The sequence below is a fragment of the Dromaius novaehollandiae genome, chromosome 8, assembly GCF_036370855.1.
Source record: "Dromaius novaehollandiae isolate bDroNov1 chromosome 8, bDroNov1.hap1, whole genome shotgun sequence".
NCBI lineage: Eukaryota > Metazoa > Chordata > Aves > Casuariiformes > Dromaiidae > Dromaius > Dromaius novaehollandiae.
In genome coordinates, this window is record NC_088105.1 from 12,304,749 (window position 1) to 12,319,100 (window position 14,352).

Consider the following 14,352-nt stretch of genomic DNA (forward strand, 5'->3'; position numbering starts at 1 on the left):
AATGCAAGTTTTCAGTGCCCTGGATTGAAGCTCTCCCAGCTGAGCAATTAATTGTTCCTTTAAATATTTATATAAGCTCCTCAAGTCCAAGCACTGCCTCTCAGCTCTAAGCTTCAACACAAATGGGAAAAAAGTTCTCTCTGTGCACAAATACACCGAAGAGCCATGCCAACAGGTTACTAGCTGATGGCCATGCTGTCCCCAGGCTCAGCACCAAGAACCACGCAACTTAAGCCACGGACGGTTTGCAACTGGCACAGTGCAGAAACAACAGGCACCTACTCCAAGGGCCCAGCGACACCGCAGTGAAGTGCCACTCGTGAGAAAAGCGGATGATAATCTCAGTGCTGGAGCGAAGAATGGAGGGGAGGGAGAGTCAAAGACTCTGCTCTACTTTGACTTACAGCTGTGGCCAATAAAAGCTTTCAAACTCATTTTTGAAAGTTAACATTACCAGGGGATTTGCAGTATTCACTAGAGTGCACACAGCAAATGCAATGGAAATATTATTATTGATGAACAAACGTTAAAGATTTTTACCACCACAGATGATTGGCCAGATTTAACCAGTTATATATAATCAAGACAGGGCCCTAGTGAAGACTTGTCAAAACCTATCCCAAATCAGCAAAGATTTTAGTGTAAATCAAAAAGGAATAAGTCTCAGTGTCTCCTGCCTCTTTCTTTTTTTTTTGCTTTAACATTGGATATGTTAGGGAACAAGCCAGATAAAAATACAGTCATCAACCATTTTCTTGGAGATCCATATCTTTGAATAGCATTATTAAGCAAAAACTTCAACTTTAATTAAATGAAAGAGAAATAAAATGTTTCCAGGCCAAAGGTTGGGCAGGGAGCCTTGGAAAAAATAAACTTTAAAAGCTCAAGACCCAGAAGGCAAATAAACTCCCTAAACTTATTTTTTTTTTTAATCTCATAGTTAAAAAAAAATCCTGTTTTTCCAGAAGGAAGGGAAAAGGGAGGCTCAGCATCATATTTGAATGACTGAAGCTGATAAATGCAGAGATTGAGAGTCAATTTTAAAACCAGTACAATTCCAACTATTTGACAAAAGAAATTAATTTGACCTGTTAAATTAATTTTTATATTTGGGACTAGCTTACAGCACGTGTTCAGTTCGGATAATAACCTTAAGAAGTATCCCACTGAAATACGGGACTTTTTAAAACTACTCATTGTAGGTTTAATTTTGAATTCTGTGAGCGTGCTTATACATAATATACAAAACACCCTTCAGTTTATTACAGTTTTAAATCTTTCTTCCAGGTCTGGCCTCGCAACCACTTGTCTTGATAAAATAGGTCACTTGAAAAAGGAAAGCTCAATAAAATGAATTACAAAAACAACAAGATTAAACTGATTGTGCTGTTTTTGTACAGTGCAGCTGAATTCTGCAAATATGCTGCTGGCTGTGGTTTGGCATTTAACAGCATGCGATCAGTGAGAAGGAGGAAATTTTATTCTCATTAACTGTTGCAGATTTACTGCAGTGAAAAAGGGCTATGTAACCTGAGAAGTGACAGAATGGAAAGATCAAAGCACCAGTCTGGAAACTAAATAAACCTTCTGGCTACTTCCTGCAAGGAAAATTCACTCTGGCAATGTAAAACAGAGTCCAGTTAAAAACTACTCTCAGTTTTATGAGCTGTCACAGCAGCTTGAGTGGTTTGGACCAGTCGAGTTTAGAACATTATATTTCCTTGTTTTTGTCTCAGATACTTCTGTAAGCAGTTTTATAGTTTCTTTTTCTTTTTCTTTTTTTAAAGAGAAAAATAAAATTCTTTTCTTTCGGTTGAAATCGAGAAGGTCACAGCTAAACTCATTAAAAACAGGCAGGTCTTCATTTGCACATTCCATTCCCATTTACTGCATTTTAATATTTTACTTTGAGATTTATAAGCAATGTACATTTGCTTTAATAACTCTTCCGCATTCTGTTCACTTATTGTTTAATATAAGTGCAAATCAGTTTACAGAGCCCAGATGGCTTGTAACTGGGGAGCCAGTCTATTCCTAGTAGCACATCTGGAGGGACTAAGAGCAGCAGACAGAACATGGGAATTAATTAATGTTACATTTCAAAAGAGACAGACCCAGGTTTGGGGGCTTTTTGGTAGGACATTCCAAAGGACTTGAGCTAACTGCTACAACATTTTGGTATTCTTTTAAAATTCTTAATAGCCACCTAAACCATGTCGGTTAAACTAGGCCAAAACTGCAGGTGGAATATAATAAAATAAAAAGCAACTGAAAAATGTAAAAGAAATGACTGCAACTGAAAAGGCCCCCATACCCTATTTTCCAAAAGAGCTGAACTGCATTAAAAACTCAATGCTAACTCTCTTCCCAAATGGCATTTGCACCTTGCTGAAAAAATTACACCTTTAAAATATTCCCAACCAAGCTATTTCACCTATTAACATACTAGTATAATTGTTCAGAGCAATTAAACATCCTTACAGTAAATGAAACATGTGCAACATGATCCTTCATGATTATGGACCACACACCTTGGCGCGGTGGTGTGGTCTGGTCAATGGGGCACTGAGCGAGCAGTCAGGAGAGCACTGCTCTACTTGAGGCTCTGCGACCTGACTTTGGATGAATAACTTCTCTTCTCTTGCCTTTGGTATCCTGCCTCTGTCTTGACTATCAGCTCTTTGGGGCAAGGACTCTGTGTGCACTGTGGACACCAGCTGTGTGTTGGGAGATGCCAGGAGAACTGTTTGGAAAGTCTTCCTAGTAAAGTCTAAGAGCAAAGCAATAGTAAATAACACCCAAACACACAAAAAAGCTGCTGTATAGAGGACAGCTTATATGAAAAATATTGTCCACATGTGGATATTCCCAAACTATAGGCAGTGCTGAGACCCAAAGTATTTTGTGGTGCAGCATGCAACAGACCCCCAAACCCTAGGAAAATCCCATCGATATGCATGGGACATACAGAAGAATCTTCTCCCCCTTAAAGAATTGGACCCCTGGTCTTCAAAAGGCTCCAACAGCTGTCCATATTATAACTGCATAATTTGGTCCAATGCATGTTAGTGAGACCTAAAGGGGTTATAATATGATCAGGGTGAAGTATTTAATTTCTATAAGCATGTCTTTTTGAGAACACAGTATGAAATAACTCATAAAACAACAACTACCAGGGAACACGACCACTACCTAAAGCACCAGGGAGAGGAAAGAGATAATGGTAGTTCAGTACTGGTGCAGAAACGAATTATCATAAACTCTACATGAAAAAATTCAGGCCAGCATTCAAAAGCTCCTAGCAATGAGGCACTCGGGTTTTGGATGCACATCTCCCGAATGTAAGCACGTAAGCGAAATAAATACACACACTGAATTTTGTCATTTAGGCCATGATCCAGGATCTGCAGAAATCAAATGAAGTCTTTGGACTAGCTTGTCCCATGTCACAATCAAAACCTCCCAAAGGCAACAGTTCTCCCTTCCTTCCTTCTTTTTAGATCTAAGATCTCTGTTCTATGTGTATGTAACATCTGAACAGACACTGTGTAATAAATAAAATGAAAAGAAATGCTGAAAAGCACCTGTCTGCTTCACATGAATAGTCAGTAAATGTTGTATTGTCCAAATAGGAAGAGCATTTTATCTCTGTCCATTATGTCAAGCCAATATAGAGCTGAATTAGAAACATAGCGAAAACCTCCTGAACATACTCCCTTTAATTTCATAAAAATTAAACATGTAGGCAGTTAGGACAACAGAACGATAAAAAAGATTTGACTTTGCTACCACTAACAGCATTTTTATGGGACAGAAAACAACAAAAAAAAATCCAGAAACTTCACTGGTTCTGGGCCTCTCTTCAAGGCCTTTTCAAATTCGTTTCAGTGGGATTTACAATTTGCTAATTCTGATGTGTGATAAACTAATAAAACCTGCCTACAAGGTTATAGGCCCAATTTACTAATAAAACCTAATTCAATTCTCCCGGGAAATGCAAATTAAATAGTGTCCAAATGGTAGAAGCAGAGTACAACCCTGCTGAACATACTGCAAAGGAAAGAAAAGTGTTGGTTTTTTTATGAAGTTTAAGTATGGAAAAGAAAAAAGCAATGCACAGAACTGTAATAAACATCACTATGGTAAAATGTTTGAAAGTAAAATCATATTTTAATAATAATTTGCACTCTACTAGCTTTTCTTTTCATTAATTAAAAGATTTAAAACCCATTATATGTTTATCTCTGAGTCCTACCTGTAAACAGGTAAGCATTATTGCCTGTGTTTAAATGAATAAGAAATATGAAATAAGAAAAAGAAAAGAAAGATGTGGACATCTTCATTTCTGCTCTGGCTTAGACTCCACATCAGAACATGTGTTTGCTTATCTAAGCCAATCTTCCTAAGAGCCATGAAACAGGCAGTTTCTTCTGCCACTAACTAATGCCTGTAAACAGTTGTGTGAGGCAGCTCATTTTTACCATCTACATATAACTAAGGCATTAGTTTTTCACTTTCAGAGATAACCTGCAACATGGCATTTAGCTGCTGAAAGGATGGAAGTCCAAACTTCTAAATAAACCATGCAGGTGATTGAAAATTGGTGTTTCAAAAGAAAGATACAAGCACAGATGAGAAATATTCCATAGCAGGGTCCCCAGCTCCTCCTGTCCTTAGAGAGAGGGTTTGTTATAGTAGATCCTGTAGGTCTTGGAGACTAAGGGAGGGTACCTCCCTAGCAATGAAATCCCAGTTTCAGTGCTTCGAAAAAAAAACAGATTAGATTTACTTTGCGTAAATCTAATTGAAGATGAAGATCTATATGGGAGATGGCTATAAATGCCCATGTAGGGTATAAGTTACGGGTACGATCATTTAAAAACATTTTTACAAACATTTACAAAGTACATATCTGCCAACACACCTTGCAGTTCCTGCATCTGGCCTGAATAGGTGCTGTTCAGCTGTGACGGGTGACTGGCAGGTTGCTCCACACTGCAGGAGTGTGCTGGAATGGAGGGCTGATCCTAACCAGGGCACCCAAGCAGAAAAGCCCATGGGGATGGCTACTCTTGCCATTCAGTGTGGGATTTTAGCATATGCAGACATTACATGCAGGTAACTTAGCTAGAGGTAACTGAAGTCACAGCAATATAGTTTTCTCCCTGTGCTCCCACCGGGGCCTCTCACCATGTAGTCAATCACTGAAGCCCACACCAGAGTTTCCCTCAACTCAGGACTGAAAGCTAGCTCATGTATGCCCATACTTGCCCAAAACAGACACAGTTTAACTGAAGTCGATGCAAAGCCACAAGGTTCTGGCTCCAGACACTTAGTTCACAAAGCATCACAATGAACTGCCATGGCAAAAAGAAAAAATGCAGCTACAGATTTACGCTGTAAGTCCAGACAAGAGCAAAGATGTTCAATCAGGGACAGAGACAGACAGTCACCCCATAAAACTGATTTTGTTTGACATGCCAAACCTCACTGCTTCCTGGGAAGAAGCTTCAGTCAGGTCTCTGTTGAAAGGACCTGCGAGTACACATGCCGGGAACTGCACACACAGAGAAACTCCTTGTCTCAGTGAAAACAAAGATTGTGCAATGGCAGTTCTGCTACATTTTGTAATGGAGTTAAAAGACTCTGTACTGGAGAAAACTTCCTCTGCAAGAAAAAAATGAGTTTGGGCTAGCTCCAGCATTCCTAACTATTCATCTTTCTAAAGCTACACATAAAGAGAATTTGAGAACTCTGATGAAGATATTTACAACAAATTGGCTTTTCCACTTGAAGTTTGTGCCGTTATCTAGGGATAGCTGGAAAAGGTTAAAAGTGGTCTCTTTCCCGAACAGAAAGAGAAGTCCTGTGGAAATCTCTATTATGAGATATTTAGTCATCGCTATTCCGCCTGTGTCTTATGAAACTAATTAATCTCTATAAGGTCATTAAAATCTGATAAATGACCATAGATGCTTGAAAGCTGGTTTTTCTCCCTTGCAGCCCAGACACTAAGCTGTCATCACATTAGCCGAAGGTGAGGGATTTTTTGTTTGCTACAATCATAAAACCTTCACTCTATATTAAGACTTATCAGAACCAGGAACCCTGAATACAGATTTTAATAACAGATGAAAATTTCAAACCTATGTCTAATGCCCATATGCTTCTGAAAGACAGTATGATGATTCAAAGCTGGCGATCTAATCACAAAAGTCGTTTCCTAGCCAATGAAAAACCTGGATACAAGCTGTCAAAACAACCTCCTCAGTCACATATTTTCAGCTGAATGGAAAACATACCTTAGAATCAGTTGGCTTTCTGCTCCAAACGTTGGAGGAAAATGAGAGATGCTGTTTACGTATTTTATCTCCACTTCTGTGTACAATGTATTCTAGAATAGCTCTATTTATACACATCATACACAATACAACTCTATTAAGAAATGGAGTTCAGAAATAAAAGATAAGAGCTTTCATTTGAAGCTGCCAAACTCACAAACTAGATTACCTAAAATGGACCATTTCTACTTCTAAAGAAGGGTGGTAATATTACAAAGATGCCAGCTTTCCAGGTGTTCTCTTGCATGCCACTTCTCCTTTATGCTGACAAATAGTGGAATGGACAATTATCCCTGCTCGCTTCAGCATATGGCCAGAATAGCATGCAAGCGCAGGTACAGTCAAGAGAGTATTCTCACTTTAGGCCTAGATACTTTTACAATTACCGTCAAAGTTGTTCCACACTTGATGCAGGAATTGTTCATGCAGGGTAGTATTCTCAATCCTGACAGTAGTTGGTAATCTAATTCAATCTAATCACCTAATTCAACAGATCTGTGGATATTCTTACAGGTTATACTATTTCTTGGTGTTTCCTTGTGAAAAAACTATGGGAAGAAATTATGTGCTAGCCCAGTGAATCCAGGCACATATATATATATAAAAATATATATATATAAAAATTTATATATATAAAAATATATATATATATTTATATATATATATAAAAATACCTCAACTTTCTAAAAAACTGACTTCGCTACTGGAATAAGGCTGTGCAGCAGGTCTAGATATGTAGGTCTGCTGTCTCCTGGGACAGGGACTCCACAGGAGACAGCAGTGGTTTTCCCACCGTGTTGCAGGGAAGGCACTGACTTTGCTGATTGCACCTCTGGGTGCAGCTGCAACTCTGATTGCCCTGGGTTTTCCTGAACATAATTGTGTGGAACTGCAAAAGCAGAGGCCACCCTGGACCTCTACTAGAAGCACACCACAACCAAGGAAACACATGTTTTTCACTGCCTGCTCCATGCAGTATAACTGGAACAACAATCTGATATATGGCAGTTGGTCTGGGCTGACTTCCCTGGTGCAAGTATTATTAAACATTTCTTATGGTACAGACCTTCAAGACAACTTGAGCTTGGCTGTGGTCTCTGAAAACCCTCCTGATGGAACCATTTCTTTAGCTCCAAAAAATGAGCTTGGTGATCATGACCCACTTAAGCCCCGGTAATGCCCCCCTTTATAAATGCACTGGGGACACCAACACCAGTTCAACACCACCTCAGCTTCTCAGTGACAGGCAGGCACTAAAAAGGTGAGTCTTTCTGTCCTACTTGTAAGATTTATATAGACTCTCCTGGAGGCAAGGGCTTAATCTTTTTTTCCTGATCCAGTCTGAGCCCGCTGCCAGAATAGGAAATAATAATCTCAGAGAAATTAAACAGCTGACATATCCTAAGACTTCCTCACAGGGCTGCAGAAAGGAGAAGAAAGGATTAGATTTTTCAAAGCTGAGTGGAAAAAGTCAAATTATGGTTGTCACCTACCTCAAATTTCACAGGGTGGTCTAAAATGACAGAACAGACTCCTTCCCAATTCACCCCATTGCTAAGCAAACAACTGTTCCTATTACAGAACAATAAAGCTTAATATAGAAGACCAAGAACAGAAGACGCAGGCGCAACAAATAGAAGTATAACAAATAAAAAGATAAAAGTGTAATAAATGAAAAGGCTGAGAAATATGCAGCTACTCAGTATTAGACCATCCCTCTTTGAACGCACAAAAAGTCACTATTAACTAATTAGCTAGTTGTCTGTGTAAATCATAACTCAACTTTATTTAAAAAAGCTTTCTGAAAACATATCCAAATATTAATAATAGAAAAATGAACCATTTTTATAACAAAAATCTTGATTTATTAAAAGCTGGAACTGGTTAAAAATAAATCCTTGACATAAGGTTCTTGTTAGCTTTAAAATGTAAGCATAAAAATACCCTAGAATTATGTTTTGGTATGGATGAAATGTACACTATATAACACATAAAAAGAGTCTTGACTTGCTGCTATTATTTTTAATTAGGCTCTCTAGCACGTATGGTTTTACCTTCTAACACCAATTCAAATCTGGGAAAAGGGAGGGTTTGACTTTCCAAACTCATGGGACTGGCAATTCCATGGCTCATGCCTTGGAGCACTAATGCATTTTACATTAGCTCTAAGCATCAGGAAATCCTGGCTTCTGGCGCCAAGAAGTTCAAAACAATAATGACACACATCTGAAAACCGGGATTCGCCGTCCGACTGCCAGTATCTATTCTATCAAACAATCCAGTCTTGCTACGTTACAAATAGGACAGAACATTTGCAACAGTCCGCACTGTTTCCAATTAGACTGCGTGTCTGGACTGCAGATAATTCCATGGAGCAATCATATTGAAAAAAGCCTTCCTAGAAAACAGAATTTTAATGAGAAATTTTAATATTTACAGGGGCAATCAACAACGGGCAATTACCAAGTTTGTAGTTTACCAAATTGCAGTTTTTGTGTGTCCTGTTTATTGAGGTTGGCCTCTACAATGCCTTGAGACTTTACAAAGAAATTCTACAAACATTTATTTTAACTAAAGATGCACCCAATTTATTTTACCACTTATTTTAGCTGGAAGATCAGATTAAAAAGCAGCTTACAAACACAGATCCTTGACAAAGGCTTGAAATCTGAGGTTCAGTGAGCTTCTTTAATTTCTATCCAAGGACACAAGATTCTCCCCAGCTGAAAGATTGCTGGCAAACCAGGAGGATCTTGACTGGGGCTATCTTTAGTTTACTGGAAACAAAGGAGCCTGAAAACCTTCCCCTACACTCTCTCTTCCCATGGCAAAGGGGCATGGAGACTGTGGGGATCACCTACCCATATAATGTCCCCATAAGATCGTGGTTAATACAGAAACCTGGCATCTCTTGGATTATATTTCTATTTCGAAGTTCAAGATGGTAAGCTGTAATACTAAGACTTCTAGAGTAACATATAGCTCATACTTCCCTCAGTTTCTCTGTAATCAGCATACTTTGAAGGGAAAGCTGCACATTTGGAAATGATCAGATGACACGGTGTTGGCCGATCTATCACAAAGGCTTTCATTAAAACATTAATTAATTATACTCTTCATAAATATAAAATCACTAACACTGGATATTTAGCAAAAAATTACCTGGCAAGTACATCTTCCTGGACTTTCTGTGCCAGTATCTCTTTCCCAAATACAAACTTCATGCAAAGGCTTACACACACTGATCTAAACTTGATCCTTACCAAGCATAAACAAAACTTCCCTTTCTCAAGGAGACCCATCTTTTAGTCCTACTTTTTTGAGGACTTCAGATATTTTAATCTGTTCTTGTAAATGTTGCCACCATTCCACCTCTGCCTAATGTTCAGCCTTTTGGTGTATTACAGGTAGAACAAAGAAACCAATGTCACCTTCTACTGCCCCTTAACAACTACAAGGACTCAAGGTAAAGAAGAAATCTTCTTTTTTTTGCTTCATCTGTACATACTGTGAATTACTCATTTTTTACAAACGGTGAATAAAGTTGCAAGCGGTGAAAATAACATTATTACTTTCGAAATAACTCCAACCACAGTGCTGTGCATGTCCAGAAAACATCCTGTTAAAGTGAATTCTGTACATTGATTGTAAAGTGTTTGAAACATTTCCTCCTATTTAGTGAATATAGGTCATGCTCTATAAAAGGCATTTCCTAAACCCTACAGAAACTATGAAGAAAAGAAAAGAACCCTCTTCTTTGAAATGAGACCGTTCTATTTTGAACTTGTTGGAGAAACCTACTCAGAAATCCAAACTGGAACAGCTTACTAACATTTAGAGAAGGCGAGGTCATAGACCAGAGGGGCAATTCAGAGAAACATCTCCTAAAAGTCAGGCCATAACAGAGACATCTTTTGCTCATCCAGCAAATTTGCAAAGTAAATGCCATTGGTAATCAAACTGAGAACATCCTGGGAAGATTTAGCTGGGGGGCGGGGGGGAGGAAGTCCAGAAACAGTTTTGGCAGCTAAGAAACTTATTTTTAACAACTTAAGAACACTGGAAATAAAATTCTCCTAGGTAATCAGCATCTCAAGTGTCTCTTTAGACATTTCCCAACAATGATGCCTGAATAATATTTGAGTAATTGTCAAAACATGCAGTTAGCTGTGTGTTCTAGTTTTATTTTACTATGTTACAGCTTTTAGAAAGCTAACATGAATTACAACATGCATGTTACTGTGTTAAAAGAAATGTGTAATTCAAAAGACAGACTAGGTTTTCTAATGTGATGAAAAATTATTAATTCTTTTATATATGATTTCCATAAAACTGCTTTTCCAGTGTAAATCATTCCCCCTACTATGCATTTAGAACATAACCCTACTTAAAATTATAGAGGGCAACACAAACAAAGCCCTGTAAAGAAACCTGAACTAGTCATTTTCTGATCATTTACGTTCCTTTCAAACAGCAATTTACCTGCTGGAGAAGGGATGCTGCCCAACGAGGTCTCCATTCTGAAGATGATAATCACTGAAGAAATCTGGACTCACTGCTCCATCAGGAGCTATTAAGCCATCTATAAAGACAAGAAAGATACAGGGACCGTGTGAAGGAGCACGATTCGGGGGCAAGTAGGCAACAATCATGTTTTGTCTTAGGAATTCATCAGCAATCTGCAACACTTCTGGGAGAAATGACAAATAACAATAATACTGAAAAAAAGCAGCTTCAGTTGCAACAGAAAACTTGCTGGGACTCTAAGCAGCTTAGCCTACTGCCCTGAGAAAAGTTGCAGCTCAGAACTATTGCTCTCACCTTCATTCTCAGGCCTGGAGGGTTTTATCAATACCCATCTGGTCTGCCCTGTCACAAAAGTGGGCCCAGAGAAAAAGTAATTAGTAAGGTCAAACATGAATCTATGCTACCAGAATAAAAGTAGAAGAGCAACAAAGGTCTTAATTCCTCAGCTCTTCATCACTGTATCTTTTAAAATGAGTTAAATAAAACAGGAAAGCAACTTCAAAACCATTTCTTTCACCTCCTTCATGTCACAGAACAGTTGGGGCTGGAAGGGACCTCTGGAGATCATGTGGCCCAACCCCCCTGCTCAAGCAGGGTTACCTAGAACAGGTTGCCCACAGCCACATCCAGTTGGGTTTTGAGCATCTCCAAGGATGGAGACTCCACAACTTCTTCAGGCAACCTGCACCAGCGTTCAGACACCCTCACAGTAAAAAAGTGTTTTCTTGTGTTCAGACGGAATTTCCTGCGTTTCAGTTTGTGCCCATTGTCTCTTGTCCTCTCACTGGGCACCACTGAGAAGAGTGGCTCTATCTTCTTTACACCCTCCCATCATGCACATTGATTAAGTCCCCCCCTGAGCTTTCTCTTCTCCAGGTTAAACAGTCCCAGCTCTCTCAACCTCTCCTCATGTAAGAGATGCTTCAGTCCCTTAATCATTTCTGTGGCCCTTGCTGTACTCACTCCAGTAAACCCACGTTTTTCTTGTACTGGGGAGCCCAGAACTGGACCCAGTACTCCAGATGTGGTCTCACCAGTGCTGAGCAGAGGGGAAGGTTCACATCCCTCGACCTGCTGGCAACACTCTTCCTAATGCAGCCCAGGATACCGCTGGCCTCCTTTTCTGCAAGGGCACACTGCTGGCTCATGGTCAGCCTGTTGTCCACAAGAACCCCTAGGTTCTTCTCCACAAAGCTGCTCTCCAGCCACTCGACCCCCAGCCTGTACCAGCGCATGGGGTTATTACTCCCCAGGTGTAGGACTCTGCACTTCCCTTTGTTGAACTTTATGAGCTTTCTCTCTGCAAAGGGGGCCTTTGCTTATGATGTGCTCATAAGAACACAGATTACAATTTTCCAATTCTTCTTTTATATAAAAACACCAGCAATATCAAGATGCAAACATTTGTAAAGCCAGCAGTATTCCTTAAAGACTTCACAGCTCCTGTTTGCTTTATAAGGAAGAGCAGGAAATCAAGGGCTAACATCTTCCCTCAGTTACATCAGTGTAAATCCAGAGTGTCTTTGAAGTCAAGTCAGTGAAGTGACCCTAGCTGAATGAGAACCCAGATTAACTCTTCCCTGTTCTCATTGCCAAAACACATTTCTTGTTAATACTAAGGGCACAGTTCTTACCTGGTAGTTAGTATTAGGCTCTAATTAGATAAAATGAGCTATTTCATTAAAACAGACCCTACTTCAGTTTGTCTCCATTGCTGTATGAAAATGAACTCAGACTTGCCATGCAGAAAGCACCCTAGTAAAAAATAAAATAAAATAAAATAAAATAAAATAAAATAAAATAAAATAAAATAAAATAAAATAAAATAGCAGAAACAGATGCATGCTGACTGATACTTTAATAATTTAATGGAGGATAGAGAAAGATTCCTAATGACTAGGAAGTAACAAATGCCATTCCACTTTAAAGAAAAAGAGATAAGATCCAGGGAATCACAGGCCACTTAGCTTAACCTCTGTGGTTTCAAAACTACTAAAACTGCCTGTGCAGGAAGCAGTGGAAAGTTACTTACAGACACAGGGGCTTAAAGATGACGAGTCAGGCATTCAAACAAATCTCTCTGTGCTTTATGAATTTACCTGATGCTTTTTGAAGATAATATAGTGACAAATGATAAAAGGAATAGAATTGACACATCTAGATTTCTAACAGACATTTGATGAGGTGCTACAGAGATTCATCTAGAAGATAGTACCTCATGGGAAAGTGACTGAACATAATGCAACAGATTGTAAAGGAAAAATGCTAGTCATGATCAGACTACATTTTAGTAGCATAAGATAGCTGTACATGGCTATATTCTAATTGTATACATCTGTATACAGTATGTGAGAGAGCATCACTTTATAAGCAAGTATTCTGGCACAATCTATATTATTGTCTTTCAGCATGTTCAGATAGACAAGTGCTATATGTTACCATACAGATGGAAAATAACCAAAGAGCGAGGAGGAGAACTGAAATGGCCATTATTAACACTTGTGCCACGTTTTCCTATTTCCTCACCTATCCTGTATTTTACACAAAAAAATAAATGAGGTGGAACACTAGCATTTCTGTACCTGTGGTATTTCAGATTAAAAATTATCAAATTAAGTACCAATGTATTTTAAACAGTTAGGTTTGTTTAGAATTTATTTGAAAGCAGAGACACTTAAAAATATCATCTCAATATCTTTCTGTTAATAAAGAAAGCATTACATTTTAACTTTGAGGCTAGAGCTATGGCTACTTAAAGTGTCTTCAATCAAGAGTGCTAACATTCAAACCATAACACTCAGAGTTATGGCTCACATGAATTTATAGGAAACTGAAAGCACATGGATAACATCAGCTGCATATAATATGATTACAGTTAAAGGACATCTGTTGTTATGTACATTTCAACATAAATTAGGGTTATGTATTTTCAGAGCGAAGGAGATACTGAGCTCATGAAGGTAACTTCGGAGATTCTACCAAGTTTTTGATGTAAGTTTAAATTATTTTGCAAGAGATATGTTGGTATATCAGGGCAATAGGAACTCATCTGGTCATCAGTGAACTCCAGAACTGCTGCAGCTGAGAGGAGATTTGTACTGTGCATCAGCTATCAGTGCAGATCATCTGTAAAATTATCACACTGAAATATAAACATTTAATTTCTGACTGGACAAAGTTTTGCATTTTTGGTATTTTTGACTAAGGCATGCTCTGTACTTCAGAAATCCAAATGCCTGCTCCAGTTGGTACAATAATCCATAGCTTTTTCAAAGAAATACCGTGTCCCCTCTGGCTACATTTCAAAAGTATAAATCTAGCAGAGTTCAGAAGCACACCATTATTGGCACTTGCCAAAGGAACCTGAAAAGTGAATCTGTATTTTGAATATAATCACTTACTCTTATACCTCCAAAAACAAAAGCACTTTTCAAACATCTGCAGAACATATCACTGGAAATCTGCCTCTCCTTCCCTGGTCAAA

At 38.6% G+C, this 14,352-nt stretch overlaps 1 protein-coding gene across 1 annotated transcript in view; it reads right to left on the bottom strand.

Moving 5' to 3' along the window:
- KIFAP3 (kinesin associated protein 3) overlaps window positions 1–14,352 on the bottom strand; it is a 71,445-nt gene that overhangs the window by 9,433 nt on the left and 47,660 nt on the right. The window contains exon 19 of the mRNA XM_064515671.1: window positions 10,824–10,923. Within this exon, the coding sequence (XP_064371741.1) occupies window positions 10,824–10,923 (100 nt within the window). The remainder of the gene's footprint in view (window positions 1–10,823; window positions 10,924–14,352) is intronic.